Source organism: Ochotona princeps, chromosome 15, assembly GCF_030435755.1.
Source record: "Ochotona princeps isolate mOchPri1 chromosome 15, mOchPri1.hap1, whole genome shotgun sequence".
NCBI classification, from domain to species: Eukaryota; Metazoa; Chordata; class Mammalia; order Lagomorpha; family Ochotonidae; genus Ochotona; species Ochotona princeps.
The window spans coordinates 25,974,254-26,001,606 of NC_080846.1; the positions used below are offsets into that span (position 1 = coordinate 25,974,254).

A 27,353-nucleotide genomic window follows, 5' to 3' on the forward strand; every position below is an offset into this window, starting at 1 on the left:
ATTCATTAGTTGAAGTCATTGTAGATCACAGTGTATTTTGTTTGTATTGGTTCTCATTTAAGGTGCCTTGTTGCTTTGTGTTTGTATTATTTTTTTTTCTTTCTTAGAAATCTGTATTTATTATTTATAGACTAAGTACAGGACTTTTTTTTTTTTAAGATTTATTTATTTTCATTACAAAGTCGAATATACACAGAGGAGGAGAGACAGAGAGGAAGATCTTCCGTCCGATGATTCACTCCCCAAGTGAGCCGCAACGGGCCGGTGCAAGCCAATCCGAACCTGGGAACCAGGAACCTCTACCAGGTCTCCCACGCGGGTGCAGGAACCCAAAGCACTGGGCTGTCCTCGACTGCTTTCCCAGGCCACAAGCAGGGAGCTGGATGGGAAGTGGAGCTGCCAGGACTAGAACCGGCGCCCATATGGGATCCTGGGGCGTTGAAGGCGAGGACTTAAGCCATTAGGCCACGCCGCCAGACCCAGGACTTCTGTTTTTTTTAAAGATTTTATTTTATTTTATCACAAAGTCAGATATACAGAGAGGAGGAGAGACAGAGAGGAAGATCTTCCGTCTGTTGATTCCCCAAGTGAGCGCAACGGTCGGTGCTATGCCGATCCAAAGCCAGGAGCCAGGAACTTCCTCCAGGTCTCCCACACAGGTGCAGGGTCCCAAGGCTTTGGGCCATCCTCAACTGCTTTCCCAGGCCACAAGCAGGGAGCTGGATGAGAAGCAGTTCGGACGGGATTAGAACCGGCTCCCATATGGGATCCCGGGGCGTTCAAGGACTTAAGCCATTAGGCCATGCCGCCAGACTTTTTTTTTTCTACCAAGGAAATTTGTATTTGTTATTGTCAGGTTCGTGAGACACTATCAGTTTGGAACTATTTAAAATATTAGCTTGAAGTTTTCCTTGCACGTAATGTAAATTCATGCTGGTCTGTGGCTTATAAGTTCTCAGGTTCTTCAGCTTTTTTTGTTTAGTGTCTGCATGGAGAGCATTATGATTTCTTGCCCACTGCCCTAAGGGGTTATTACAGTTGGTTGTAGCTATTTCAGTTATCTGATTTTTTGAAAACGTCTCTTTAAATAGGTTTTCTACCATGGGAAAATTTCTCATTTAGGGTGTGAATTCATTCTTTTCTGAATTTTTGCTTTTACTTTGATTTTCATGCTAAATTTCCCTCTTTCCCTCCCAAACTCACCAATGCATTTAAAACTAAAATGTAATCTCAGTCACCTCTCCCTCTTCTCTACCCCTGTGACCCTGTCATGTAGTATGCACTTGGTAAATGCTTGTCGGTTGGATGGATCTCTGTTTTTTTACAGCATTTTGGTTTTTGATAATTTTCCCTGCTACTAAAAAACATGGTATCTTGATAATTTTCTAGGTCTTAACTAAAATTTCACTACCTAAATGAAACATTTTCTGTTTACTTTGTTAAGTCTTAGTGTTCGTTATAATTTATAGTGGCAAGAGCGGTGTTATTTGTGCCTTTAATTATCATCCATAATTAAATAGGTTTGGTGGTTCTTTTTCAACCAATCCTTTCTTTTCTCTTTGTATCTTGTCCCTGCCTTCTCTCTCTCTGTTTTTTTTTTCTTGCTATTTTTTCTTTTTTTCTCTTGCTTTTTTCCCTTTACTTTCATTTTCTTTCCTTCTGTTTTTTGTTAATCATTTTTCTTCTACCTAAAGGACTTTATTTTTCTAATATGATCTTACTGTGATTAATCCTAGTAGATATGTGCTAAAAAGGTATTTCACTTTGATTTGTAAATATGTATTTTTTTATGTAGTACTTTAAATCGATAATTTTTTTTCTTTTGGAATTTTAAGCATGGTGTTCTTTGATCTTCTGAGGTATTTCTGGTGAAAAAATCTGGCCTTTAGTCTGCTGTAATGCATTTTTCTCTGGTCAATATTTTTTTTTTTTAAAGATTTTTTATTATTATTGGAAAGCCAGATATACAGAGAGGAGGAGAGACAGAGAGGAAGATCTTCCATCGATGTTTCGTTCCCCAAGTGAGCCGCAACGGGCCGGTGTGTGCCGATCCAAAGCCAGGAACCAGGAACCTCTTCCTGGTCTCCCACGCGGGTACTTGGGCCGTCCTTGGGCTGTCCTCGACTGCTTTCCCAGGCCACAAGCAGGGAGCTGGATGGGAAGTGGAGCTGCCGGGATTAGAACCGGCACCCATATGGGACCCCGGGGCTTTCAAGGTGAGGACTTTAGCCACTAGGCCACGCCGCCGGGCCCTCTCTGGTCAATATTTGGGTTTTATTTTTCACTTGTTTTGCAGATTTTGATTACAGTGTATCTAAACAAATGTTTTATGACTGATGTCTCGAATTTTTTGAACCTCTTGTCTTTATAGTTTTATAGCATGTTTAACTATTATTTCTTTACATATTTTTTCCATATATCTTAAATGATCACTTGAAATTGATGCCCTGTTCATTTTTTTGTACTTGTATTTTTTACTAGTGTTTTAAAATTTATTAATCTTTTTTTTTAGAGGAAGTCCTTAACATTTTTTGTGGGGAAAAATAAGTCTATTTTGATGCCTGAAATTTTTTGATGCAAATAAATTCTATCATATGTGGAAATTGCATACCATGAAAAGAATCAGACTTCAGTTCAAAAAAAGGCTTTTTGCTTCAAAATAAATTCATACTTATAATCCCATTTTGAATTTTAAGTACCCTCATTTTACTGCTTTCTTACATGACTTGTGATTTTTGCTTGGATGCCAGTCCTTAGAAACTTTGTCTTGTTGAATGTTATGTATTTGTCTCTGTCTGTTGGCATTCCTGAGATGCTTTAGATATAAGGTGAAAGTTACTTAGAAGTCAGATGAGGATGGACATTTGGCTCAGTGGTTGGATCCCAAATCACAGTACCTGGATTCTAGCTCGGGTTCTGCTCCTGATTGCAGGGGACTGTCACCCTGGCTGACTTCATGTCATTCACAGGTACTGGGCTGAGTACCTGTCTTCCACTTTGGCCTTGGCTCAGCCCCAGATGCTAGAGGATTGGAAGTATCTGTTTTCCTCTCCTCTCTTCCTCCTTACTTCCTTGCAAATAGAAACAAAAGGGAGGGCAGATTTCTTATTATTAAACGAAAGGTCTTATATTCTTTTGAAACTTCCTTTTTCTTTTTTCTTCAAAAGTCTTTTTTTTTTTTAATTAAACATAACCAGAATGATATTTAGATTGGGTTAATTTCTCCCTAAGTACTGAGGCATTTTTGAGTGACTTGTAACAAGATATTCCATTATTTCATTTTTATTGTACTTTGTTTTATTTTTTCTTTTCACTGACTAATGGGAATGTAAATGCTTCTCATCCCAGTGTGAGTTCTAGGGATTATTCCTCTTTTGTTTTCAGAGGATTCTTCTCCCAGCCTCAGGTAGTTTATACATATGCCCAGGACCAAGCTGAAGACTAAAGGACCATCTCCAGAACAGCTTTTCTATGCAGATGGCTCCCTTTGGGTGCACTAGACTGCTTGCTGCAGCTGCCCTGCACTGCTCAGACTCAGCTCCGTCTCCCCAGTTCACAGCGCTCACTGGGCCTCACACTGGGCCTCACACGGTCGCTCCTTGTCCCCCTGCCAATGAGCAAGCACAGTTGTTGAGCTCCCAGTGATTGTTTTCTCAGGGGTTATTTTCTTGTGTTTGAAGACCATTGGTAGTATATTTGTTCATGTTTAAGTCATTTTAGATGGGAAAGGAGAGAGTGTTACTTGGTAGATGTGGAGTTCCTGTGATTTAATTTTTAAAAATTTCATTTGAGAAAATGGGTGAAAACATTGAAGATCAAGAGAATAAAATTTTTGTGTCAACATTGAACAAAAGCTTGAATACTTTCTGTTGCATAAGAAATAGTTTGCAGTACCCGTAATTAGCAGAGTTGATCTCAGCCCTCAATGTTTGGACAGAAACAAACCAGTACAGATCAGGAAATACAATACAGTTCACACCTAAAGCCCTCATAGCTTTAATCAGCATAAGAAAAAAACCTGCCATTTCTCTTGAATTCCCTCTGTCAAGAGTCTCTAGAATCTGATAGGCTCCTAATTATAGTGGTCATTCATCTTTTCAGCTGAGCTGAAAGTTACATAGATTTGTGTAATACATGCCAAAAAACATTGTAATTCGTGGGCAAAAATTTGAGGACAAGCAGATATTTGTAATTTCTCAATTTCCCTAAAATTTTTATTATTTTAATGGAGAAAGTAGTTTTCAGTGGAGAAAACTGACAGATGAACCACTTTAACCAAGATTAAAGTGTGCATCACCTTTTAATAAATCATATGTGACAAGGAGGGCACATTTAAAAATACATAAGATTAATCCAGTCAGTAGAAAACATCAGACTCCAAACTGGAACATTCTGCAGTGAGTTTGACACAACATTCCTGTGAAAGGCAGTGAAGACTGGGATAAAATCTCAGATTGGGAAGAACTGAGGAAACTTCAAAGTGAATGTAAGGGGTTGAGGAAAAAGGGGTGTAATTTGAGTAGCCAAGGAGTGATCCTTTAGGGAAGGAGCGTTCCTGGAGGCTGCACAGTGCAGAGCTCTGGGGACGGGTATGCAAGGAGGCCAGTTTGCTGAACACAGTGAGAAGCGAGACCAGCAGCAAAGGAGGTTGGAGGTAACATACAAATTGAGGTCTTGGAGGACTTGTCAGTGTCTTTAAATCTGTTTTGATTGCTGAAATCCTTCATTCTGAACATGAAATACATAAGAGTATGAAGTGTAGTATCTTTAGAGGCGCACTAAATATTTATTGAATTAATTTATGTGGCCAGATAAGATGTTTGGAAGTATTTTAAAGGTCCTGTGGTCCTTTGCTGAGTGAATGCTTTCATTTGTTTTATATAATTTAAGATTCTTCTATTCATGTATATTTTAAAATATAACTTGTCACTTTCAATATCTGTGTCATCAAGTAGATACTGTGGTGAATCAACTTAAATAACTTTAGATTGCTTTTATCTTCGTAAGAGAATTGACTGTTTTTCCCTGAATCAGTTTCACTTTCTGTTATCAAACAGGGTCTCACAGTTTCATAAAAGTGAATGTCTCATTTTAATTAAATATTAAATTCAGAATATTTTGTTTAAAAGTTTTTTCAGAATTTTTCTCATTATTAACTACTATATTTTCCAAGTTATTCTATTGGAGGGCGTCTTTGTGTTTTAAACACTTAAGGAATATACTTATACCAAAAGATATTTCTAGTTTTTGAAAGTTCACTGGCCCACTTTTAGTGATTTAAATATATCTGTGTAGTTCGGCTTTTGTTTTGCTGCTTAATGCTGTTCATAATATTAGAGCCTTAGACTTAATCTTGACTACTTGGGAAAGCAAGAGAATAAAACAAAATTAGATAGGCAGAGTGTTTAAACATATTGTCTTACACATTTCCATGATCGCCAGGTAAGCTCTTTTTGTTAAATTTTCTGGAAAAGTGTGCACATTTATGGAGAGCTCTGCCTTTTTTTTCTTTTTTAATTAATACTTTGAATCATTCTGAAAAATGATTCTGGGGTTGGGAAAAAAAGAATTGAACAGGGAGTCATAATGTTGAAACTGGACATTCAGATCTTTATAGCATGATTTCCTTATTTTTCAAAGAGCAGAAGAATTCCATCGTTTATCATGTTCTGGTTGGACTCCTTTCTTATCGTTTGCTGGAGTTTGAACTTCAGAGCTATGGTGTCAACCCTGCTGTAGTATCTCAGGGGAGCTCCTAGTGCGGGGCTGGTGCCATGGCTCACCCTCCAACCTTTCCTTCTTCACTTCAGCCTCCAGCTCTGAGCTTTCCAATTCCCAGAGTAGCAAATGTTGAAAGAAGTTACACAGGTAAGTATAAGGTGGGAAAAACTGGGGGTGAAATGATATTGTCATCAGTATTTTGAGGGTGGATATTGGGCCATTACACCAGTGAATCATTTTGTTAAATTAAAAATACAGAGCTTCTTTGTTTTTCTCATGAATTACTAAATTGAAATATCCAGTGTTCCAAGAAATAATTTTTAATTAGAAAACAAGAACAAACTTCAGCCAACTAAATATAATACAAAGAAAATTGTTAGATTTTTAAAAAAAATTTTTATGTTTAACTTATTAGTGTAATTATAGGTATTTTGGGGGTACAGAGAGCTAATGTGATAAATGTTTTTTTGTTTAAAGATCAAAGCAGATTAGTTAAAACTTCCTATTTTCCATCATATATAGCAGGATCAGAAAACCCATGTTCAGTAAAACCCATGTTCAGCCAAACATTGGGGGAAGGCATAAATCAATAGACTGCACTTTAGGTTTTTAGGTAGCTAGCTGTGTTTTAATCTCTTCAAGAATGAAAACTTCAAGCATCTTTTTTCTGTGGAGTCTTGTTTATACATATACACATGTACATATACACACATTTTTATGCACACATATATAATATGCATTTATATTTGTATTTGAAAGGTAAAGAACAGGGAGGGAACTTTTATTCATTGTTCAAACACCAAATAGCTAAGAGAGCTGAGGCTGGGCCAGAGTGGAGCCGCCAACCAGAATCCAGGTGTCACTCAAGGTGATGGGGGTCAGTACTTAGGCTATCACCTACTGCCTTCCAAGGTGTGCATCAACAGAAAGCTGGACTCAGAACACACCTGGGACGTGAACCTAGGCACTCCCATCAGGAGTATAGTGTCGTAAGCACTGCAAATGCCTGTATTCCCTATGCCTAATGCCTACCCTGGAAACCAAACTTCACACTTTCTTTAGAGAATAGTGAAGCTTTAAGAGACTGAACTTCCAAGTATTTGAGACTTCAGGTCTCAGAATGGATCTTCAAAATACCAATTCTAAGCAGTTTTGTCCTCTCTTTCCTGTTTCAACTTGTAGAATTTTTAATTTACTGAGAAATAAAAGGCAAAGGAGACTATAGATTCAATTTTTGGTCAGTATATGTTCCTAATCCCTACCTCAACTTTATTTGGGGCTGATTCTCCCCCTCCTCTTTTCAAAGATTACTTTAAATATTTGTCTTCATTAGAATATTCTGCTTATGGTCAGAAGATTTGTTTTATCTCCTTAATCTAGATATTGTGTCCTTCTACTTGTCTTTTATAATTTTATGTCTTAATATTTAAGGCTACTTTTAGGCTCTATTTTATGAGTTCTCATTCTAATTTCTCCAAAAGGAACTAACATACTTGGTTCCTTATTGGGTTTATGATTGTATACTTGGTTTCTATTGATTAACAGTCTTGGAATTAATGAGTTTTGATTTTAGGGTGATGCCCTTGTCTTTTAAATTTTACATGTTGGAAGTTTAAATTAGAATATGGATAAAGCATTTTGATATGGAAATTTTACGATTTTGGAAAGCCATCCTGTTGAATCAAGTTGAAGCATGTAGTGATGTCTAGAAAAAGTGAACATATAGGAAAGCTTAAAGATATTTTCTTAATGCTACTAACAGAATTTGTGGAATCTGAGGTGCTTACTAAGGGTTGCTCAACATAGTTTTAGGGAATGTTCATGTGAGTACCAGATACTGGTAAATGATTTCTGAATAAGGAAAAGCGTGGTTTTTTCTCTTTCACACACTCACACAACCTCTTTCCATCTTTTCTCTAAGATAAGGAGAACCCTGCGTATTTTGGATATACCTTTAAAAATATATAGATATATATCAGATATTTCTGTTAATCTTGGAAATGGTTTTCCCAAGATACCTATTATCTAAAATAAATTTAAATTTAATCCTTCCTTTCATCCTAAGTGGATTCATCCTAAGACTAATGAACTATTACATTTATCATATTGGAACTATCAGTCCCACAGAATTATAGAACTAGAAAAGACTGAATAATATGGATTTTTTTTCTTGTTATTTTAAAGCTTTATTTGAAAAAGTTACAGAGAGCTAGCAGGATCTTCCATCCTCTGGTTCAATGACTACAGCTGTGAGAGCTGGACCAGGCCAATTCCAGTTGCTTCTTTTGGGTCTCCCGCTTGGGTTGAGGGACCCCAGCCCTTGGGCCATCTTCCATTGCCTTTTCAGCCCTTAGCAGGGAGCTGGTTGGGAATAGGAGAAACTGGGGCTGCAGCTGGCATCTATCTGGGGTTCTGGCGTTGCAAACCGTGGCTTAACCCATTGCTTCACAGTGCTAGCCTCGAGTAATGTTTCTTATGTAAGGAAAGAACATTTTTTTGTCCAGTTTTATGTGTTTTTTTCCTCCTTTTTTCGTGTTTTCCCACAATTAAATGAAGTTAGAATCATTTCTAATACTGGCGAAGTTCCAAGTATTACCAAAAATTATTGGTAAAATTAAAATTGCTTGGATTACAAGTATTTACATCAAATATACTAAATATAGGAAGATTTTGGTTGCATAGAGTTTGGGCAGTCTCTTGATGAGATTTGACCTTTTGTGTTCTCTTTCCAAAGGGCAATTACTGAATTACCAGATTATCCTCAGATAGGGCTCCTCATGATTGGTCAAATATTGACTGTCTCTTGTTAAAGCTAAGTGTTATAGTACTTTGCTGTGATTTTTATTATTTTCCCCTCTTTTATAAAAACTTGTACATGTATGTATAATGGTTTATTATAGTAAACATAGACGGGAAGTAAGAGGTTAAACTCTGTATTCAGAATTCAGAACAAATTACCAAAATAGTGGCCCAGTAAGGAATAGTTTTGTTTCTTCCTCTGGAGCACTGTATCATCTGCTTGCTGCAGTTTGCATTCTAACTAACACAAAGTGAGGGCAGATTCTGTGCTTAGAAAATCTGCCTCAGAAGCAGTGAAAAGCCAATAGAGACAAGTTTTTAATATTACATAATTTTATAAGACATTTTCCAACGTGTTAGCACCAAAACTTGCTACATTTAGAGCTACTTCATAAGAAAAGATTGTTAGGAATTTGTTCTTGGTATAGCCTACTTTTTAGATGTATCCTACATAAAGCTACTACACTGTCTGTGTTAATGACTTTCTAATGAAATATAGTTTGAGTGTAATCATTCCAATTTCTTGAGAAGTTAAAGTGTTACTAATGTTCACTTGGAATATGGAAACTGCATATAACTTTTTTTACTTCATTTCATCTGGAATCTTATTTGGATAATAATTTCTAAATTGACACGATTCTTTTAAATATTTTGTTGTAAAATTAATGTAGCTTCTGAAATACCATTATTGTAGATACCAGCTTTTGTCTCACACACTTATAATTAGATCATTTCTGCTAAAGTGAGCTGGACACATACAAATGTTTGATTGTTTGCCAAATTTAAGGACTACCTTTTCTTCTTTTTCCTCTCTTTCTTTTAGAGGTTAGGAAGAAACGCATTAAAAAACAAGTTGTAATTTTGAGAGTGAGTATATGTTAGTGTTTAAAAAGGAAGATTCCAACAGATTTGGTCAGAACCTGTCTTTGTGTTTATCAGCTGTATGATTTGGGGTAAGTTATCCAACTTCTCTGGTTAGGGTGAGAGCATTTACTATCCCTAACCAGAGAAGTTGGATAATCAAAGAAATAAATAAAGCATTGAAATGTTGCTTGTTTTTTGGCACACAGTAAGTGGCCACTAAAAGTAATTTATTATGGTTATGATTAAATATTCTCAATGGTTATGTAAAATGGGAATATTGGTATGAAAGTTTCAAAGACTAATGGGAGGTAGTTACCACTATATTCAGTGATCCTGAGGTTAAATAAAAGAGCTTTTTGTTTGAGTAACTGAAGCTGTAGCAAGAGTTCACTGGTGTCAGGGACCTGTGGCAAGGGGTCAGGGAGCCCATGTGGGACCTTGTAAACCTTACTGATTTGAGAGTGCTGTCGAGGGATTTTGGAGAGTGGGTCCAGGAAGATAGGAAATATTTACTTTAAAATTCACTTTGATGTGGGAGAATTGTTGAAGATAGTAAGAATACATTAATAGAAACATGTTTCAAGATTTATTGGAGTGGCTTGTGCCAGGAAATGGTAGTAGAGATGGAAAGACATTGTTGCTATTTGTAGTTTTGGTGGATACTTAGGGTTAGTTTGATCAGCTTCGGTTTTAATCTTCAATGATTGCAGGCGTTCCTGATGGTGTTTTTCTCTCAGGAATGACTGTGGACAGGAACAGGCCAGTAACCGAGGTGAACCAGGGATCTGAAATCCTGTTGAGATCATGACCTCAGGAATCTTGAGTTGTATCCTATGTGTAGATGTTTGCTGGAGGTGTGAAAGCAGAATTGCAGAGTCAGGGTAGTGTGTGTGATTAGTAGCATGGACACATAATACTGTTGGTTGAAGTAAGTCTGACTTAGTTTATCACCTAGGTTTTTTTTTAAATTTAAAGATTTATTATTTATTTTTATTGGAAAGTCCGATATACAGAGAGGAGAGACAGGAAGATCTTCAGTCCGTTGATTCATTCCCCAAGTAGCCACAGCAGCAGGAGCTGAGCCGATGTGAAGCCAAGAGCCAAAAGCTAAAAGCCCACGCAGGTGCAGGGTCCCCAGGTTTTGGGCCGTCCTCCACTGCTTTTCTAGGCCACAGGCAGACAGCTGGATGGGAGTCGGGGCTGTCAGTATTAGAATCTTTGTCCATATGGGATCCTGGCACATGCAAGGTGAGGACTTTAGCAGCTAGGCTACCACACCAGATCCTATCACCTAGATTGTAATAACCTGGTCTTCCTGACTCTGTTCTTGCCTTCCTGACCTGGTACTGAAGGTCCTGCCTTCCAGGTGCTGCCAGATCCCCCTGTGTTGGCCATAGGGAAATTGTTTCCAGGACTTTCTCTCACTTACGCTGTCTGTTATGGCAATGTTTGCTTTCTTTACCACCACCCCACACCTTTTTTTTTCCTACTTTTGCAATATAATCTTTCAATTTTTTCCTCACAAAGTTGGATGTTCCCTTACTTATATTCTCAAAGCACCTCTGCAGATTTTCATGTTGAGATTATTTACAGGTTTGTCTCCTACCTTAACTGTAAGCTTCAGGATTGGAGCTGTTATTATTCAGGTTGTGTTTTCATTAGCGTAGTCTTTGGCATAATTCATGTAGGAAGGCCTCAGCAGTGTTTGTGAAAGGAGACCAGGTAAGAGGATTCAAAAATTGTTTGAAGTTTACAATAAATTAAATTGAGAATACAATAGCAAAAAGCAGATAGATGTGAAAGAAGGATCAGTCATGGATGCAGAGAACGAAATAGGAGAAAGTAACTCAACAGATTCATTTTGAATATTTCTTAGTTTAGCTCAGGTAGACACATATCTGGCAGCATATTAAAATCTGCTGATAGAACTTTGAGTTTCAGACTGGAGATAGATTTTGAGATTAACATGGTTTTGTCTGCTGTCATGAAGGACTGTTATGCTACAGGAAGTGCCTCTGTTCCCTGGAAATAGGATTCTATGCTTGGCCTAGCATTGGCCAGCGTGTTAAAAAGATTTCAGTGTAACTTCCTCACCAGAATCCTGGCTGGTGGATATTTGTGTAAGATTAAATATCCTACTTGGTTTGTGCATGGTCTGAATCTATTTTTCACCCATTCCTTATTTTTCTGTCCTAATTTTATTTTCCTTTCAGAAGCTCCAGTTTTTACCTCTTGCTTCTTTTTTTCCCTGATTGCCATTCATCCTACCTGCATCAGGGACAGCTTGGCCAGGCCTCTCTGTAATTATTGGTTAGATTATCACAAGTTGGGGTTTTTTGAAAATTCTTTTCTGTAATTACTCTGATTGACTATGTTCGGCTTTGAAATTCTATATTTAAATATTAAGAATGTCATACCTTAGGAATTCATAATTTGTCCAAACTAAATAACAAAAGGAGCGTATCTTGGGAAAAAGCCAGCCAGCTTGGTTTTTACATTCTGCATTCCAGCTAAACTTTCTGTACTACTTTCTGAGACCAGTTCTTTTTGAGCCATCAGTTTGATAGAGAAGACTGAACTGACTTCTCTGTGTGCTGTTTTAGAGTATGCTGCTTAGTTCTGTAAAATCAAAAGAAAAACAAAATGTCATTAAGTTCTTTAGATACATCTGTGTTCAAGAAAGTTTAAGAAACAATTGGTACATGTATTTATTATATTACATTCTTTGTAAAATCATCAGTTTTGCTTCTTTTGTAATGTGTTTGAGAGAAACTGGCAAGTTAAAGTGGCTGAAAACCCTTGCATGCTTTTTTGAGAAAAGGGAAAATCATACATACCAAAGATTCTGACATTTTATATTTAATGTAAAAATTATGTAATTTAAAAAATGATTTTAATATACAGGATGTCTTCAAAAAGTTTGTTTAGGAAGTATAGTATGAAGTCTGTATGGGTTTCAAAATTTTTTGTACCAAAAATAAATTTCATTACGATTTTCCATAGGTACATGGTATATAACTAATAATTTTGATTATCCTCTAAATAGATTTCAGATGTCTGACTTTATTCTCTTCTGAGAGGGAAATGAGAGTTTTACATCCCTTGTCATCTTTCTAGCTTTTCTCTCTTATCAGCTCTGTATCTTTTAATGCTTCTTACTACCTCTGCTGCGACTGGCGTAATCCTAACCACTGCCATCTATCCTGCTGGTCCCCTACCTGATTTTCCTGTCTTGCCTTTTTATCCTCTCCCCAGACCAGTCTTCATAAACTAACCAGAATCATTTTTAAAAATTACAAATTAGCAATTTGGGTGTAGCTGTTAAGATGTTGGGATTTGTGCAGTAAGTCCTGATTCCAGCTTCCTACCGTTTCACCACCAGGAGGAGAGGTGATGGCTCAAGTCAAATAGTGGAGTTTTTGATACCAATGTAGCAGACCTTGATTGAGTTACTAGCTTCTGGTTGTTGTGAGTTTTTTGGGATTGAAGCAGAGTGGAAGATAGCTGTCTGACTGCATTTCAAGTAAATTTTAAAATATTTGTAAAAAAAAAAATTAAAAACATAATCCAAAGTATGTCATTCTTAAACTACGCTCAAACTCTCTCTTGATTTCCCATCTAACAGAATAAAACCCAAAGCCCTTGGTGATGTGGCCTCTGCTGCTATCTGATCTAAATTCCTACCATTCACTTCTAAATTCTAGTTGTTTAATTCAACACTATTGATTATTTGCTGTTTTAGGAACATGATTGCTCTCACTTGGTTGGTTCCTTTACTTCTCTGCTTGATTTCTTCTCCCTTTCACCCTCTTCTGGCATTCTAAAATGCCTCCATACTCCTTATGAAAAAACTATTGTCTCCTCCCCATCCCCACTCCCCTATTTTATCATGGTTCAGAACTTTCTGTATTGTTCTAACACCCATCCCTATACTGCGACTTAATTTAGGAAGCAAAGTATTAAAGCTAACCATTTTTACTTAAGTAATAATAATCATCATCAAAACTTAAATGAAAATAATGAGGATACTAATCATCTGTAACTTCTGTGTTAAAAACACGAAGCAGAAATGAAATTATGTGTGTTTACTCTCTTCCCCATCAACACACAGTGAGTCTTGAAAAACATCTGATATTGATAGAAAAGTAGCAAGTTTGTATTTTCCTTTGCCAGAAGCATTCTGTAGAATTGTTAGTCTCTAACTTCAGCTTTTTAATTTGGGAGTCTATAATCACTTTTTATGAAAAGTGTTATGCAAACATTATCAAAAGCAGAGTTCACTTTACATTCATTTGAGTTCACTTATGTGAATCAGTGTAGTTAGAGATACCCTGGTGTTCACCTGAAATGCTATTGAATTATAGGCACTTTCTGTGCCATTTTTTCATGCCTGTACTTTCTTAGATTTAGAGCTTAATGGTCCTAAAAGGAAAATTTTTTTTAAAGATTTATTCAGTTTATTACAAAGTCAGATATACAGAGAGGAAGAGAGACAGAGAGGAAGATCCTCCGTCTGATGATTCACTCCCCAAGTGAGCCGCAGCGGCCGATCCGAAGCCGGGAACCAGGAACCTCGAACCTCTTCCAGGTCTCCCACACGCAGGTGCAGTGTCCCAATGCATTGGGCCGTCCCCAACTGCTTTCCCAGGCCACAAGCAGGGAGCTGGATGGGAAGTGGAGCTGCCGGGATTAGAACTGGCGCCCATATGGGATCCCGGGGCGTTCAAGGCGAGGACTTTAGCCGCTAGGCCACGGTGCCGGGCCCCTAAAAGGAGAATTAAATGTACCCTTAACTTTTGACAAATAAGCTTTTAGTCCCGTTTATGTAAAGTTTTGTTTGTAAACTATGAAGTGCTTTTTTTTTCCTAAAGAAAACCTATGTTCTTTTCTGAAAATATAAGCACATCCAAGAAAACTTTTTAAATTCCTATTGTGGATTGCTTATTAGGTTGTTGAATAGGAATATGTGATCTTAGTCTGAAATTTTACTCAGTATCATGGAGTGACTTTCATGAGATTCCCCAGAGAGTTCAATGTCCAAAGAAGATTTAGTGAAGGTGGAAGGGGGATTCCTTATACCTTAAAACTGAATTAGGGAAAAGAATGGTTAAGATTGTCTGCCTATATTCTAATAATTAATAGACTGCTTTAAAATATCTTTCCTTATTTTAAATATAGATACATTTCAAATATAGTTATTAATAGCCCAGGCCACAGACAGCAGCTGGAAGGGAAGCCGGGACCACCAGGATACAGACCAGTGCCCATATGGGATCCTGGCATAAGTAAAGCGAGGGCTTTAGCTGCTAGGCTAGCACACTGGGCTCAAGTTTTATTTGAGTTCCTCCAAATTCAGCAGAGAATTTAAGATATAAAGCAGTTTTAAACAGTACATACATATAACTTGACCTTTATAGTCTTTATTACTTTACTACTTTTATGGTGACCAGTGTTTTCTTTTGAAATAAAAATAGGGAAAATTGTGGAATTATTTGCAATTTAAGAAAATACTTAGTTGTAATGAATGTCAAAATTGAATTTCTTCAAATGTGTGCTTTTGAAAACTTGCACTTGGATTCAGATTTTTTTTTACAGATCTCTTGTTAGTGCTGTTATTTCAGTTTATTTTGAACTTCAAATTATACTTATGGGGAAGGCACGTTGACTGAGATAACCTTTGTCAATTCATAGTTTTGGAAATTTCATAGAGATCACCTTGAAAACTGAGAAGAATTAGTGCAGATTTTAGTAGTTATTTTGGTGTGAGCTCAAACTTGCTAGTGTTGGGTATCGAAAACACTGAAGTGGAAAAAACTAGCAGTTATATAATTGAGAAGGTCATAGCAGTGTGATGAATAAAAAATTATCCTGTTATGTTAATAGGTACTTAAAGCTTCAGATAAAATTCCAATATGCCACAAATACTGATACTAAAAGAAATGCTGGAAACTTAGATTGTAAGTTGAGTCTGGAAAACAGATGCGTTAGAACATAGGCATAGTGATATTGTGGACACTGATGCTGCAGATGCGAGTGGAAATTCAGAACATTTAAATTCAAAGGCATCTGCATGTGGGAAAATTCTTTTTGTGGTTACCATTTTTCAAGAATAAATGACTTAAGTTCTTTAAAAGTAAGTAGAATCCTGTTGCATAAGACAGATTTCATATTCTCATTTTCTTAGGGCTTAGAAATAAATGTCTTTTTATAGTCAGATTTATGACATTATCACATGTCTCGTTAGCCCTTAGTTGATTTATATCTGCATCTTAGAAGTTCTCCATTTTATTTTCCACATGAGGATAAGATAAAGCTGGACATTTTCCAAAATATTACTCTTAATAAAAGTAATATTTTTGTCTAGGTGACAAACAGCATGTTTGGTGCTTCAAGAAAGAAGTTTGTAGAGGGGGTCGACAGTGACTACCATGATGAAAATATGTACTACAGCCAGTCTTCTATGTTTCCACACCGGTCAGAAAAAGATGTAAGTTAATCAGTTACGTTGTGTTTACTCAACAGCTTTGTCTGTTTTTGGATTCCTGAAAAGCAGCACACCAACTATGTTTTAGGCACAGCAGTAGGCCCTGAAGACACAAAGTAAATAAGAGTGTGTTCTCATGTTCTCACAGGAAACATGAATGTTAAGTTGGAATAAGATGAATACTGTGGTAGGAAATACTCAAAAATAACATAGTATGACTGCTAGATGATCAGTGGCTTTTGTTTAATATGAGAACTAACTTGTTTATATTAACACCAATCAGATAAAGAAGGCAGATTTTCACAGACTTAGAAATACAGCAACAAGCTTCAACAAAACTATCCTTACTCCTGTCATGTTCTGACTATGTTAGACCACAGGTAGAGAATGTCTCTACTCTTGTCAACTCTAGTGTATATAGATACTATTGTAGAAACATTTTTGAAAAATTGTATTGAGAAGATAATGGATGACACAGAGGTGTGATTTAAATGCTTTGGAACTGGCAGGTTAATAATTCCATTTTGAATTAAAGGGCTTATAATGTACCCTAATCATAATTACCTAATTTGCAAAGTGTTTTGAAATTAATTTCAGTTCAAATTCTGTTAAACTGCTTTATTATATAGTGTTGTCCTGCTTGTTACATATATACTCTGTAGGAACCCAACTTTTTACCGCTTTTAAAACTTCAAAAATTGCTCTTCTTAATTTCCCTGTACATATAAAGCAATCTATTGGTCTTTAGAGCACTTTTAAATCTGAGGCATGTAACAAATCTCATTTTGTTACAGGGTTGATCATTAGTAAATCACAGATATCTTTTTAAGATTTCACAAATTAGCTGATTTTAGATCTTTTTACTAAAATTTTGGTCCTTTTTGAAAACATGTCAATGAACATAGTTAATTTGATTTTAAATTTTGTTTGAATCATTTCCATGTTTGAGATGTTTGTAGATAAAGAATTTGTGATGTACTTTTGGTAGTTTCAAAAACAGACATTACTTTTAAGTGACCAAGCTTTATGAGGGGTCTGCAGGAAATTCATGGAGAATGGCTATTATGAGAAAATAATGCATGAGCTTCAGTACATTTTTACACCACAGCAACCTTTTCTTTTTAAATACTTTCTTGTAAATATGACTTGGGAGGCAGAACGGCACCTCTTATCTACGGTTCACTCTTCAGATGCCCCCAGGAGCTGAAGCTGGGCTCACCCAGAGCCAAGAGCCAGGAATTCAATCCAGGTCGGCCACATGGATGACAGGAGTCCAACCACAGAAACCATCACCTCCACCTCCCAGGGTGCAAATCTGCGGGAAGTTAGAATGATAGCAAAACCCAGGCACTTTGTTTAATAGGGTTTCAGAGTCCCAACTAGCATCTCAGTTGGTGAACCAAATTATGAAGACATATTGAAGAACTTCTGTATTAGAAAGCTCAGAGACTTTCAACTGAAATCTGGAATAGAATTTGCATAGAAAATGAATGACTGGGGCCCGACGGCATGGCCTAGCAGCTTAAGTCCTCGCCTTGAAGGCCCCGGGATCCCATGTGGGCACCGGTTCTGGTCCCGGCAGCTCCACTTCCCATCCAGCTCCCTGCTTGTGGCCTGGGAGGGCAGTTGGGGACGGCCCAATGCATTGGGACCCTGCACCCGTGTGGGAGACCCGGAGGAGGTTCCGGGTTCCCGGCTTTGGATCGGCGCGCATCGGCCCGTTGCGGCTCACTTGGGGAGTGAATCATCGGATGGAAGATCTTCCTCTCTGTCTCTCCTTCTGTGTATATCTGGCTGTAATAAAAATGAATAAATCTTTAAAAAAAAAAAAGAAAAAATGAATGACTGTGCAGGCATGTAGTACAGTGGTTAACACTTAGGATTTCTGCAAACCTGTGTTAAAATGCTTGTTTCAAAGCTTTTCTGCATCATATCCAGTTTTCCTGCTAATGTGCACCCTGTGACAGGTGATAGCTCAAATACTGGGGTCCCTGCCATACATGTTGGAGAATAGATCAAGGTCTGGCCTCCTGGCTTTGACTTGGCTCAACTCAGACTGTCCTAGACATTTAGGGCGTAGACCTGTCGATGTACAACTTTTCTATACAGTCTCTGTAGCTTTCTCTTTCTGTTTCTCTGCCTTTCAAATAAATGAAAAAATTAAAAATTTTAGGAGAAAATGAATGACAAAGAGATGACTGTTCCAGAAAGCGGAAATGCTGCGTGCTTGAGTTCATTGTTAACATACACACTCACATACATACTCAGTTATATCGACTATCATTCCACTGTAGTTGGTTGTTGGGGAAATAATACAGAATGTGTTGCTCCAGAAAGTCATCTAAGCAGTATACAGGTTAAGAACTTGGATTCTGAATCCATGCAGACAAGTGTTTTAGTAACTGCCTTGGCCTTCCAAGCACTAGTACCTTCATCTGTAAAATGAGAGTAATAGACAAGGGTGATTTTCAAAAAGTTGATGGGAAAAGTATATTATGAAAAAATTACTTCTGAATTTCAAAATATTCTGGGCCAAAGGAAATTTTCTTCAAATTTCACTTTTCTGTGAACTTTTGAAGTCATTTTATAGCAGCTTTCTCATAAATATCTGCTGTTGCTGTTATCTTTATTCTTAAGAAGCATATAGCACAGGGTATCTGTGGCAAACTTTAGAAAATATCCCTGTAAACTCAAGAGCAATAATTTACTAGTAGATTTCAGTTCTGGTTATTACTTATTTTATGAAAAATAAAAATTTATGAAAGATATGTAAATTCTTAGGGGCAAGCTTAAACATTTTCCACCTGAAAATTCATAGCAGTTTATATTTTAATTAGCATTCTCCAGGTCCTGGAGATACCAGCGACTTCCTGGAAGTATGCTATAGGTGGTCTTAAGTGTTTTAATGTGTACAAAACAGTATATCAAAGTATCACTAATTTGGTAGACACGTCTGAGCATTATATCTTCCATGTAATTATGGCCTGTTTGTATTCTTTGTGCCCATTTCTGTATTAGGACAGTAAGTTTTACTTGTTTATATCCTTTGTGTTAATATCCTCACACTATTAAAAATAATTTTTAGTATTTCACTTTTAATTAGCTTATGGTATTTGTAACAAATATTTTTTATTTTTTCTTAAATGTGATCCACAAATTTTTTAAGTGATTTTTATTTTTGATATTCTGTTTAGAAAGCTCTTTCCCAGTTGCTGCCTGTCATGCTAAGTGCATCACATGGCTTTCCAGTAAAAGTATATTGATTTAAGATATAGATTATGAGGTGTCAGATACTTTTTCCCCTGTGACATGGCCTGGCGATCCCAAGCACCATTTGTGCAGCCAGTCATTTGTCAGAAAACTTAGCCACACAGTAGCTGAACGATGTAGACTGAGAGAGAAAGTGTTATAAGGGCTGTAATCTAACCGTTTATGCACATACCTGAATTGGACTATTCAGTTGTGGTTAACTGAAACATTCCTCCTTAACACGTACTATCTGATGCATTTGTGGACCTGTTTTATAAACTCTGGTTCAGTTTATTTAACTGTCTGTGTAAAACTACAGCATGATGTGAGTTGCTGCAATGTTTATAGGCATTTTAACATGTTGAATCGGGTTTTCTGTATGTCAGGTATTCAATAATGTTTTTGATGATTATTAGTATCCACCTTGACTTCTTTCAAAAGGCAATTTCTCTTTTTATCATGCTATTCATGCCTTTTATTAGGTAGGGTTTTATAGATGCCATTTTCATTACAATTTTCTGATTGAATTTTTATTGATGGATAGGTTACTTTGTTCATTTACTTTATGGGGAACTATTTTTTAAACTCATAGGTTCTGGGTGATAGGGAATACGGTCTCTAGTGATCCTGCTTCTGTATAAGTTACTGGCTGTGAGTCCTCAGGCAGGTCACTGAGTTTCTCTATCAGTTTTTCTCTACAAAATAGGAACAGTGGTATATGATTCACAGGTGGTTGTGAGAATTGAAAGAAAAATTTAAAACCTTTAAAACAGATAATGTTTAATTGATGCTGTTATTATTTTAATCATTATCAAGAATGACATTCTATTTGATTTTACTAAGTTTTACATCTGCAAATAATTATTTTTGTCTTGTATCAAAAACCAAAGAGATTTTCCACCTGCTCATTCATTCTGCAAAAGCTCACGATAGCCAAGGGCTGGGCCAGGTCAAACTCTGGAGCCCGAAATTTCAATCAGGTCTCCCATTCAAGTGAAGAGGAGTTGTATCCTTGAGCCATTGGCCGCTCTCCCGCACTGTGTGCATTAGTAGAAGGGTGGAATTAGAACCAGAGCCAGGCACTCTGATACGGGAAGTGAATGTCCACACTACTGCACCACACAGCCTCTCGTTTACTTTTTAAACTTCTGCTTGTGATGTGGCAGAGCAAGTTAGGCTGTTGCCTGTGACACAGGCTTCCCATATGGGTATTGCTTTGTATCCCCAGTGCTCCACTTCGAATCCAACACCCCTGCCACCCAAGTAGGAGTCCTGGATGAAGTTTCTGGCTAAAGCCTATCCCAGTATGGTAACTAGGGCCGAAAGTTCTCCCCTTGCAGGCACCAGGATTCCATATGGGTGCCAGTTCCCATCCTGGCTGCTCCACTTCCCATGCAGCTCTCCTCTTGTGGCCAGGGGAAGAAACAGAGGATGGCCCAAAGCCTTGGAACCCTGCACCTATATGGGAAGCCCAGAAGAAGCACCTGGCTTCTCATCAGTGCAGCTCTAGCCATTGCAACTACTTGGAAAATGAACCAGAGGAAGGAAGATCTTTTTTTTTTTTTCTGTCTCTCCTTTGTACATCTGACTTTCCAATAAAAAAAAATAGTAAAAATGTTTTAAAGTTTTTTTTATTGTATTGGAAAGGCAGATGTACAGAGAGGAAGATTTTCCATCCGATGGTTCACTCCCCAAGTGGCCGCAACAGCTGGAGTTGAGCCAGTCTGAGGCCAGGAGCCAGGAACTCTTTCCAGGTCTCCCACGTGGGTGCAGGGTCCCAAGGCTTTGGGCCGTCCTCGACTGCTTTCCCAGGCCACAAGCAGGGAGCTGGACGGGAAGTGGAGCTGCTGGGATTAGAACCGGCGCCCATATGGGATCCTGGCGCATTCAAGGCGAGGACTTTAGCCACTACACTATCGCGCCAGGTCCAAAATAGCAAAATTTTAAAAAAGAAAAAGAAGCTACAGGTGGAAGATCTTGGCATTTGTCTCTCCCTGTCTCTGTAACTCCTCCCATCAAACAAGCATATAATTCAAGAACAAAACACAAAACTCATAAAGTGGGACCCTGCTTGCTTATTTTGACAAACCAGAGAGCAGTTTGAACCTGTCTTTGCTTTTATTCTCATTAGCTTATAACAGTTAAAGGAACTTAATGTTTTCCTCAGGACACCAACTGTCAATGATTTGTTTAAATGTGATATAAAAAAGGAATGCGTCCTGTTACTACCCTTGTCCCCTCATAAATGGTAATTAACCGGATCTTGGAGTCAGGCTGGCTGAAGCTCTGGCTCTTAGAATTCTTTCCTGTCAGTTCTTAGCCATTTTTTTTTTTAAATCTTTTCAGTGTATCTAGGTCTCTGCTGAAACATCTTATCCAAGAATCTTTCCCTATCTTTCTCTGTAAAATGATAACATCTATCACTACCTGGAAGTACATGTTTATTAATTGTATATTGATGAATATACTTCCATTAGAATTTAAGCTTAACAAACACAGGGGTTTTGTCCCTTTTTTTTTTTTATTATTTTTTTTTATTCGAAAGGCAAATTTTACACAGAGAATGAGATGCAGAAAGGAAAAGATGTTCCATCCACTGGGTCAGTCTCCAAATGGCCACAGTGGCCCGAGCTGAGCCAATCCAAAGCTAGGAGCCAGGAGCCTTTTCCTCCCTCATGGGTTGCTGGAAGCCAAGAACTTGGGCAATCTTTTGCTGATTTCTCAGGCCATAAGCAGGGAGCTTGATTGGAAGTTGAGCAGCTCTTACCGGAACTGGTAGACACATTGGACCCTGTCGTGTGCAAGTTGAAGATTCAGCCTGTTGAGCCATGGCACTGGCCCCAGGATTTTGTCTTTTAATTTACTACTATTTTCATAAAACCTACTCACACAGTAATGTCAAAGAAATAATACACTATCACTAGGGTTTTGTTAAATAGAAAATCAGAAATTATTATTTGCAGATAATATTAATGAACTAAAAAATTTATCTTAGGTGTTTGGTTTTTGAGATATATTTATTTGTTTGTTTGTTTATTGCTAAGGCAAATTGCCAGAGGTGTGGGGATGGATGTCAGTCTTCATCTGCTTGTTTCTTTCCCTCAGTGGCCACAACAGCCAGGGCTGGACATGACAAAAGCCTGGATCCCAGAAGGCGGTCAGTGCCTTCAACCTTGGCAGCAGGAGAGCAGGCACTCGGCCAGCCATCTGCTGCTTTCCCAGGTGCATTAGCAGGGAACTGGATCAGTAGCAAGCAGTCTGACCCACTTTTTACAAATTTTTGGAAGAAAATACGACTTTTTGTATAAATGCCATTTTTATATGGCAATAACAAACTGATAGAGTGAGGTAGAAAATAAACCAGAGCATACTCTTAGGATATTGAAATTTTAAATGTCAAATAATTTGGAGCAAACTTTCTAAACCTGATTAAACTCATTGGTCTTCACACTTTCATTAAGTTTAACGTTATAATCGTAGTTAACCTAATTGTAAAAGGGAGGTGAAATTATTTACCTACAAAAATACAGCAAAATTAAATATATTTTCAAAAATAATTTCAAACTGTTTAATCTGCCACCACTGAGATAGCAAGAAAATACTATTTTATTCCTAACATGCAAGTTAAGCATCAGGTAATTCTGGTTGTGTTTCAAAGTCTTTCTGATTTTGGAATCTTTCTGTAGACTTTAATGTTGAAAATTTCTAATCTGAGAATCCAAATTTCATAAAGCTCCAAAATCTGGAGTTTAAAAAGAAGAATTTATTTAAGAGTTATGAGATGAGCAGAGAGCTCACATCCTCTGATCCAGATGCCCACCATAAGCTCAGCAAGCAGAGCCGAAGATGAGAGTTTGAAACTTCTCCAGGTGTGGCAGAGCCCAGAGGCCTTGCCTTCCAGAGTGTGCAGTAGCAGGAAGTGGGATTGGAGTAAAGCCCTGCTTGAACACAGACATTCTCATGTGGGTACAGCTAGCTTGACTAGCCCAAATACCTGTCCCTGGAAAGCAGGAAAATAGTGAACAGACGTTGAAGGCACTTCTGTGGAAGTGTAAATATAAATCATACAGGCTATGAAAAGCAATTTAACATGCATACTAAGAACATTTAAGCATTCCTGGGACTGGTGATGTGGGACTGCATGCTAAGCTGCTGCTTTCAATATTGGCATATCTTATAGTAAAAAGTCATTTTATGTTTGTTTACTTAAGATTTATTTAATTTATAAGATGGAATTAGAGACAAGCGAAAACTAGAAAAAGAATATCCTATATCTACTGGCTCACTCCCCAAATGGGTGCAATGGCTGAAGCTGGCCAGGCTGGCCAGGAACCCGCAACTCCCATCTGTATTTCCCTGGACTGAGACCATCTTCTGCTTTCCCAGATGCTTTATCAGGAAGCTGGATGAGTAGCGGAACAGCTTTGACTCAACCAGCACCCACGTATGATGCCGGTGTTACGGGTACCTGATGTGTCACAATGCTGACCCTTTATTTACTTTTTTATCCTGCAATAACAACTTTTAGTTGCTTTTAGTTATATTTTCATCATTTCTTTGATATATAGTATAACGGTTTTAGAAGATCATTTTAAAGCATAGAATACTTCCTTTTAGAATTTATCTTCTTGTCAGGTTAATTTTACTTAATAACTTTTCGCTGTAATTTGAAACCATGTGCCCTTCCATCAAAAATAGTTTCTCTACCAAACTAATGTAAGAGTTTCTTAAAATAGATGTCACGATTAAATGTGTATGAGAGTACTTTAAAAATTTTCTGGCAATGAAATTAAACAATAAGTTTATTTTTGGAAACTTTTTGTTTGAAAGGTAGGGTGGCAGGAGGACGAGGTAGACAGAAAAATATCCATCTGATTCATTCCCCAAATACTTGCAAAAACTAGAGCTGAACCAGGGCAGGGCCCAGCAAACACCACAAAGCAGAGCTTCTGTTCAGGTCGCCTTCATGGCTTGTGGGAACCCAAGGACATGGAGCATCGTATGCTGCTTTGCTGCATGGATGTGTAGGAGTGAGGCCTTCAAGTAGAAGTCGAATGTGGGATACAAGCGTGCGGTACCTCAGTGCCTACCCTGCACAACACAAGTTTGAAACTCAGGTGTATTTTTAAAATAATACTCATGTTCCGTGAAGTTTTTGAAGACCTCCTACTGCCTATTGGAGGGAGATGAAACATAATGCTTTGGTGCTTTTGTGAAAAAACCGCCAGAAGTCTTATTTGCCTATTATGAAATTTTCACATATACTTTAAAAAAATTTTTTTTATTTTTGTTGGAAAGTCAGATTTATAGAGAGAAGGAGAGACACAGAAAGATTTTTCCATCTGCTGGTTCACTCCATAAGTCAGAAGCCAAGAGCTTCTTTCGGGTCTCCTGCATGTTTGCAGGGTCCCAAGGCTTTGGGCCGTCCTCGACGACTTCCCCAGGCCATAAGCAGGGCAGGGAGCTGGAAGGGAAGTGGCGCAGCTGGGTTGCGAACAGTCGCCCTTATGGGATCACAGTTCGTGTAAGACAAGGACTTTAGCCACTAGGCTACTGCGCTCATACACATTTTTAAAAATGAAATATTTAGACTATTACTGATCATGTGTGTCAAAATTGTAGCTAGTGACAATGCAAATAGTTTTTGAAATACAATTATAATTTGTTAATTACTTTAATCTAAGAACTTGACCATGCATAAGAATCTATAGTTTTGTTATATGGCAGATTAAGTGTTTATATTGCACACCCAAATTAATTACTATAAATATGTGGCTTTCAGAGTGTTGTTGTTCAACCCTACTTGAGGAAAGTAATGTGTTGTACCATTAGTTCAAAGCTATCATATTTTTTAAAATTAGGAGCTTTAGAATAATTAAAACAACTTAAAAGTTATGCATGAAAATAGCAAAGATATTTTGTCAAACTCCCGTTGTTTAGCCGTTTCTTGACTTGGTTTTCCTAGCCATAATCAGTGTCATCATATTTCTGTTTTGGACCCCACTCCAGTAGTTCCATGTCTGTGACTCTTCACTCGCCTCTCTTCTGTGTTCCAACTGCTTCGGCAGGACAGAAAAATAAATGTTACTTTACCATTAGAATCCCTGTTTGGGTTGTAGTTCCGCTTCTGCTCTCCTGGCTTAGTGTCACCATTTCCCTTTTCCATTTACTTCTTCCCAAAACACCTCTTGGTCATGTTACTGCCTTACTTAATAGCATATTGCCTCACTGTTGCTATAATTGGCAGCCATCATTTAGGAAGGGACCCGTGGCAATCTGGACCCACCATTCTTTTGCTGGTTATTCTTCTGTATCCTAGTAGCGTGAGGCTTGCACCACTATTTAGTGCTTTGTTTACTGATTCTGTAACTGACTTTTGTTGTATTTTAAAACATCCCTGATAACTTACCCTTGGGCAGCATTCTCCAGTGATGCTTGTACTTCCTTGAAGCATGTGCCACTCATGTACTAGGTATGACTCACTGTCTTGCCTTTGTAGCTTTTTTTTTAAAGATTTATTTTATTTTATTACAAAATCAGATATACAGAGAGGAGGAGAGACAGAGAGGAAGATCTTCCGTCTGTTGATTCACTCCTCAAGTGACAGCAACAGCCGGTGCTGTGCCGATCAGAAGCCAGGAACCAGGAACCTCTTCCAGGTCTCCCACGCAGGTGTGGGGTCCCAAAGGTTTGGGTCGTCCTCGACTGCTTTCCCAGGCCACAAGCAGGGAGCTGGATGGGAAGTGGAGCTGCCGGGATTAGAACTGGCGCCCATATGGGATCCAGGGCGTTCAAGGCGAGGACCCTAGCCGCTAGGCCACGCCGCCGGGCCGCTTTTGTAGCTTTTAAGCCTGTTGATGAAATGGCCGTATCTTGTTTAATTAAGGTGTTTCAGTGGCTGCGTTACATAAGGCAGAGGATACATTAGTATTTTATTTGCCCATCTCATTTATTCAGCTTACGTTTCTATCTTGTGTGTAGTGCTGCTGCTCACATGTCTTTGGAGAAATATAAGAATAAACATAGCATATTTCAAAATATGTACTACTGAGGAAAAAAGACACTGATATAAGCAGTTCACAGGTGTTGTACATTAATTGCAGTGGCATATGTGTCATCAGTAACCGTATATATAACAGATATGAATTAGATATGTATATTTGCTTTAATTATTTTTTACTTGTGCTTGTATCATCTCTCTACTTATACAGTTGTGTATATATTAGATTTTTCTACCAATTTTCTACGTATCAGCTGTTGATATGGAAAAGTCAGGAATGCTCTTGTGAAGTGTAAAGTCATTATTAGGATAATAAACTGAATTAAGAATTTAGTCTAATGTGTTACTAAGAGTCATGGAATTTTGCCTAAGGGTTTATAAAATAGCTGACATCTAGAAGTATTGTCTAGTTTTTCTTTTAGTGAAGTGATAGTGCTACTATAGTTAATGTAATTTAATGAAAAACCTGCGGTATTAAAATTAATTCCAGTTCCACCATTGTTTTCATCCAATTTTGATAGTCTCAATAAGTGTGATATTATGGAGTGTTATATGTTTTATGGTGAATGAGAAGTGTGGGTTAGACACATTGATGGTACAGTGTAACTTTGTCAAGTGTGAATGCAATGTCCGTGTTCTTTCTTTAAGCTCTAATGTAATTAATTTGTTTCTAGATGCTGGCATCACCATCTACATCAGGTCAGCTGTCTCAGTTTGGGGCAAGCTTATACGGGCAACAAAGTAAGAATTTTGTATTTATTCTGGGATACTTTATTTAAAGAGAAAGATAAATAACCACCAAAAAAAGAAAACACTGCTGCCTTTATAGAGTTGAAAGACAACAATATTTAATTTTTTGAGTTTTCCTTCTTTCATTTATGAAAAAAAAAATCTCCCAGGCCTTACCAACTCTAAAGTTATCATTACTTGAGGTATATCATAGATTTTCATTTACTATGATATTTTAATCATTTGACATACTTTGTAGTATTTTTGAAGAAGAGTTTGCTAAACAAATTAAAAATAGCCATTTGTTGTGTCTCAGATTAAGGTAAAAGTTTGTTGGCTGTTCGAATATACTTGATTTTTTGACATATTTATTGTTGAAATCCTATTAATTAGCAGCAGTTTGTGAAATATTTTTTGTTTGGCAAATGTGTCTTTTCCTCTAGCTCGGCATGGGTTCAGGATTTGGATTTTTTTTTTTCTCACAGTTCAGTTCTTCATCATGTGGAG

The 27,353-nt window shown here is 37.6% G+C and overlaps 1 protein-coding gene across 8 annotated transcripts in view; it reads left to right on the plus strand.

The window, feature by feature from the left end:
- CNOT2 (CCR4-NOT transcription complex subunit 2) overlaps positions 1–27,353 on the plus strand; it is a 98,696-nt gene that overhangs the window by 36,668 nt on the left and 34,675 nt on the right. For 5 of the 8 annotated variants that reach the window (XM_058673613.1, XM_058673618.1, XM_004583023.3 and 2 more), the window contains 2 exons: positions 15,749–15,871; positions 26,792–26,858. In XM_058673613.1, the coding sequence (XP_058529596.1) occupies positions 15,749–15,871; positions 26,792–26,858 (190 nt within the window). Of the gene's footprint in view, positions 1–5,810; positions 5,869–15,748; positions 15,872–26,791; positions 26,859–27,353 lie in introns of all 8 variants that reach the window. The other 3 variants (XM_058673615.1, XM_058673616.1, XM_058673617.1) reach the window with 2 other exon arrangements.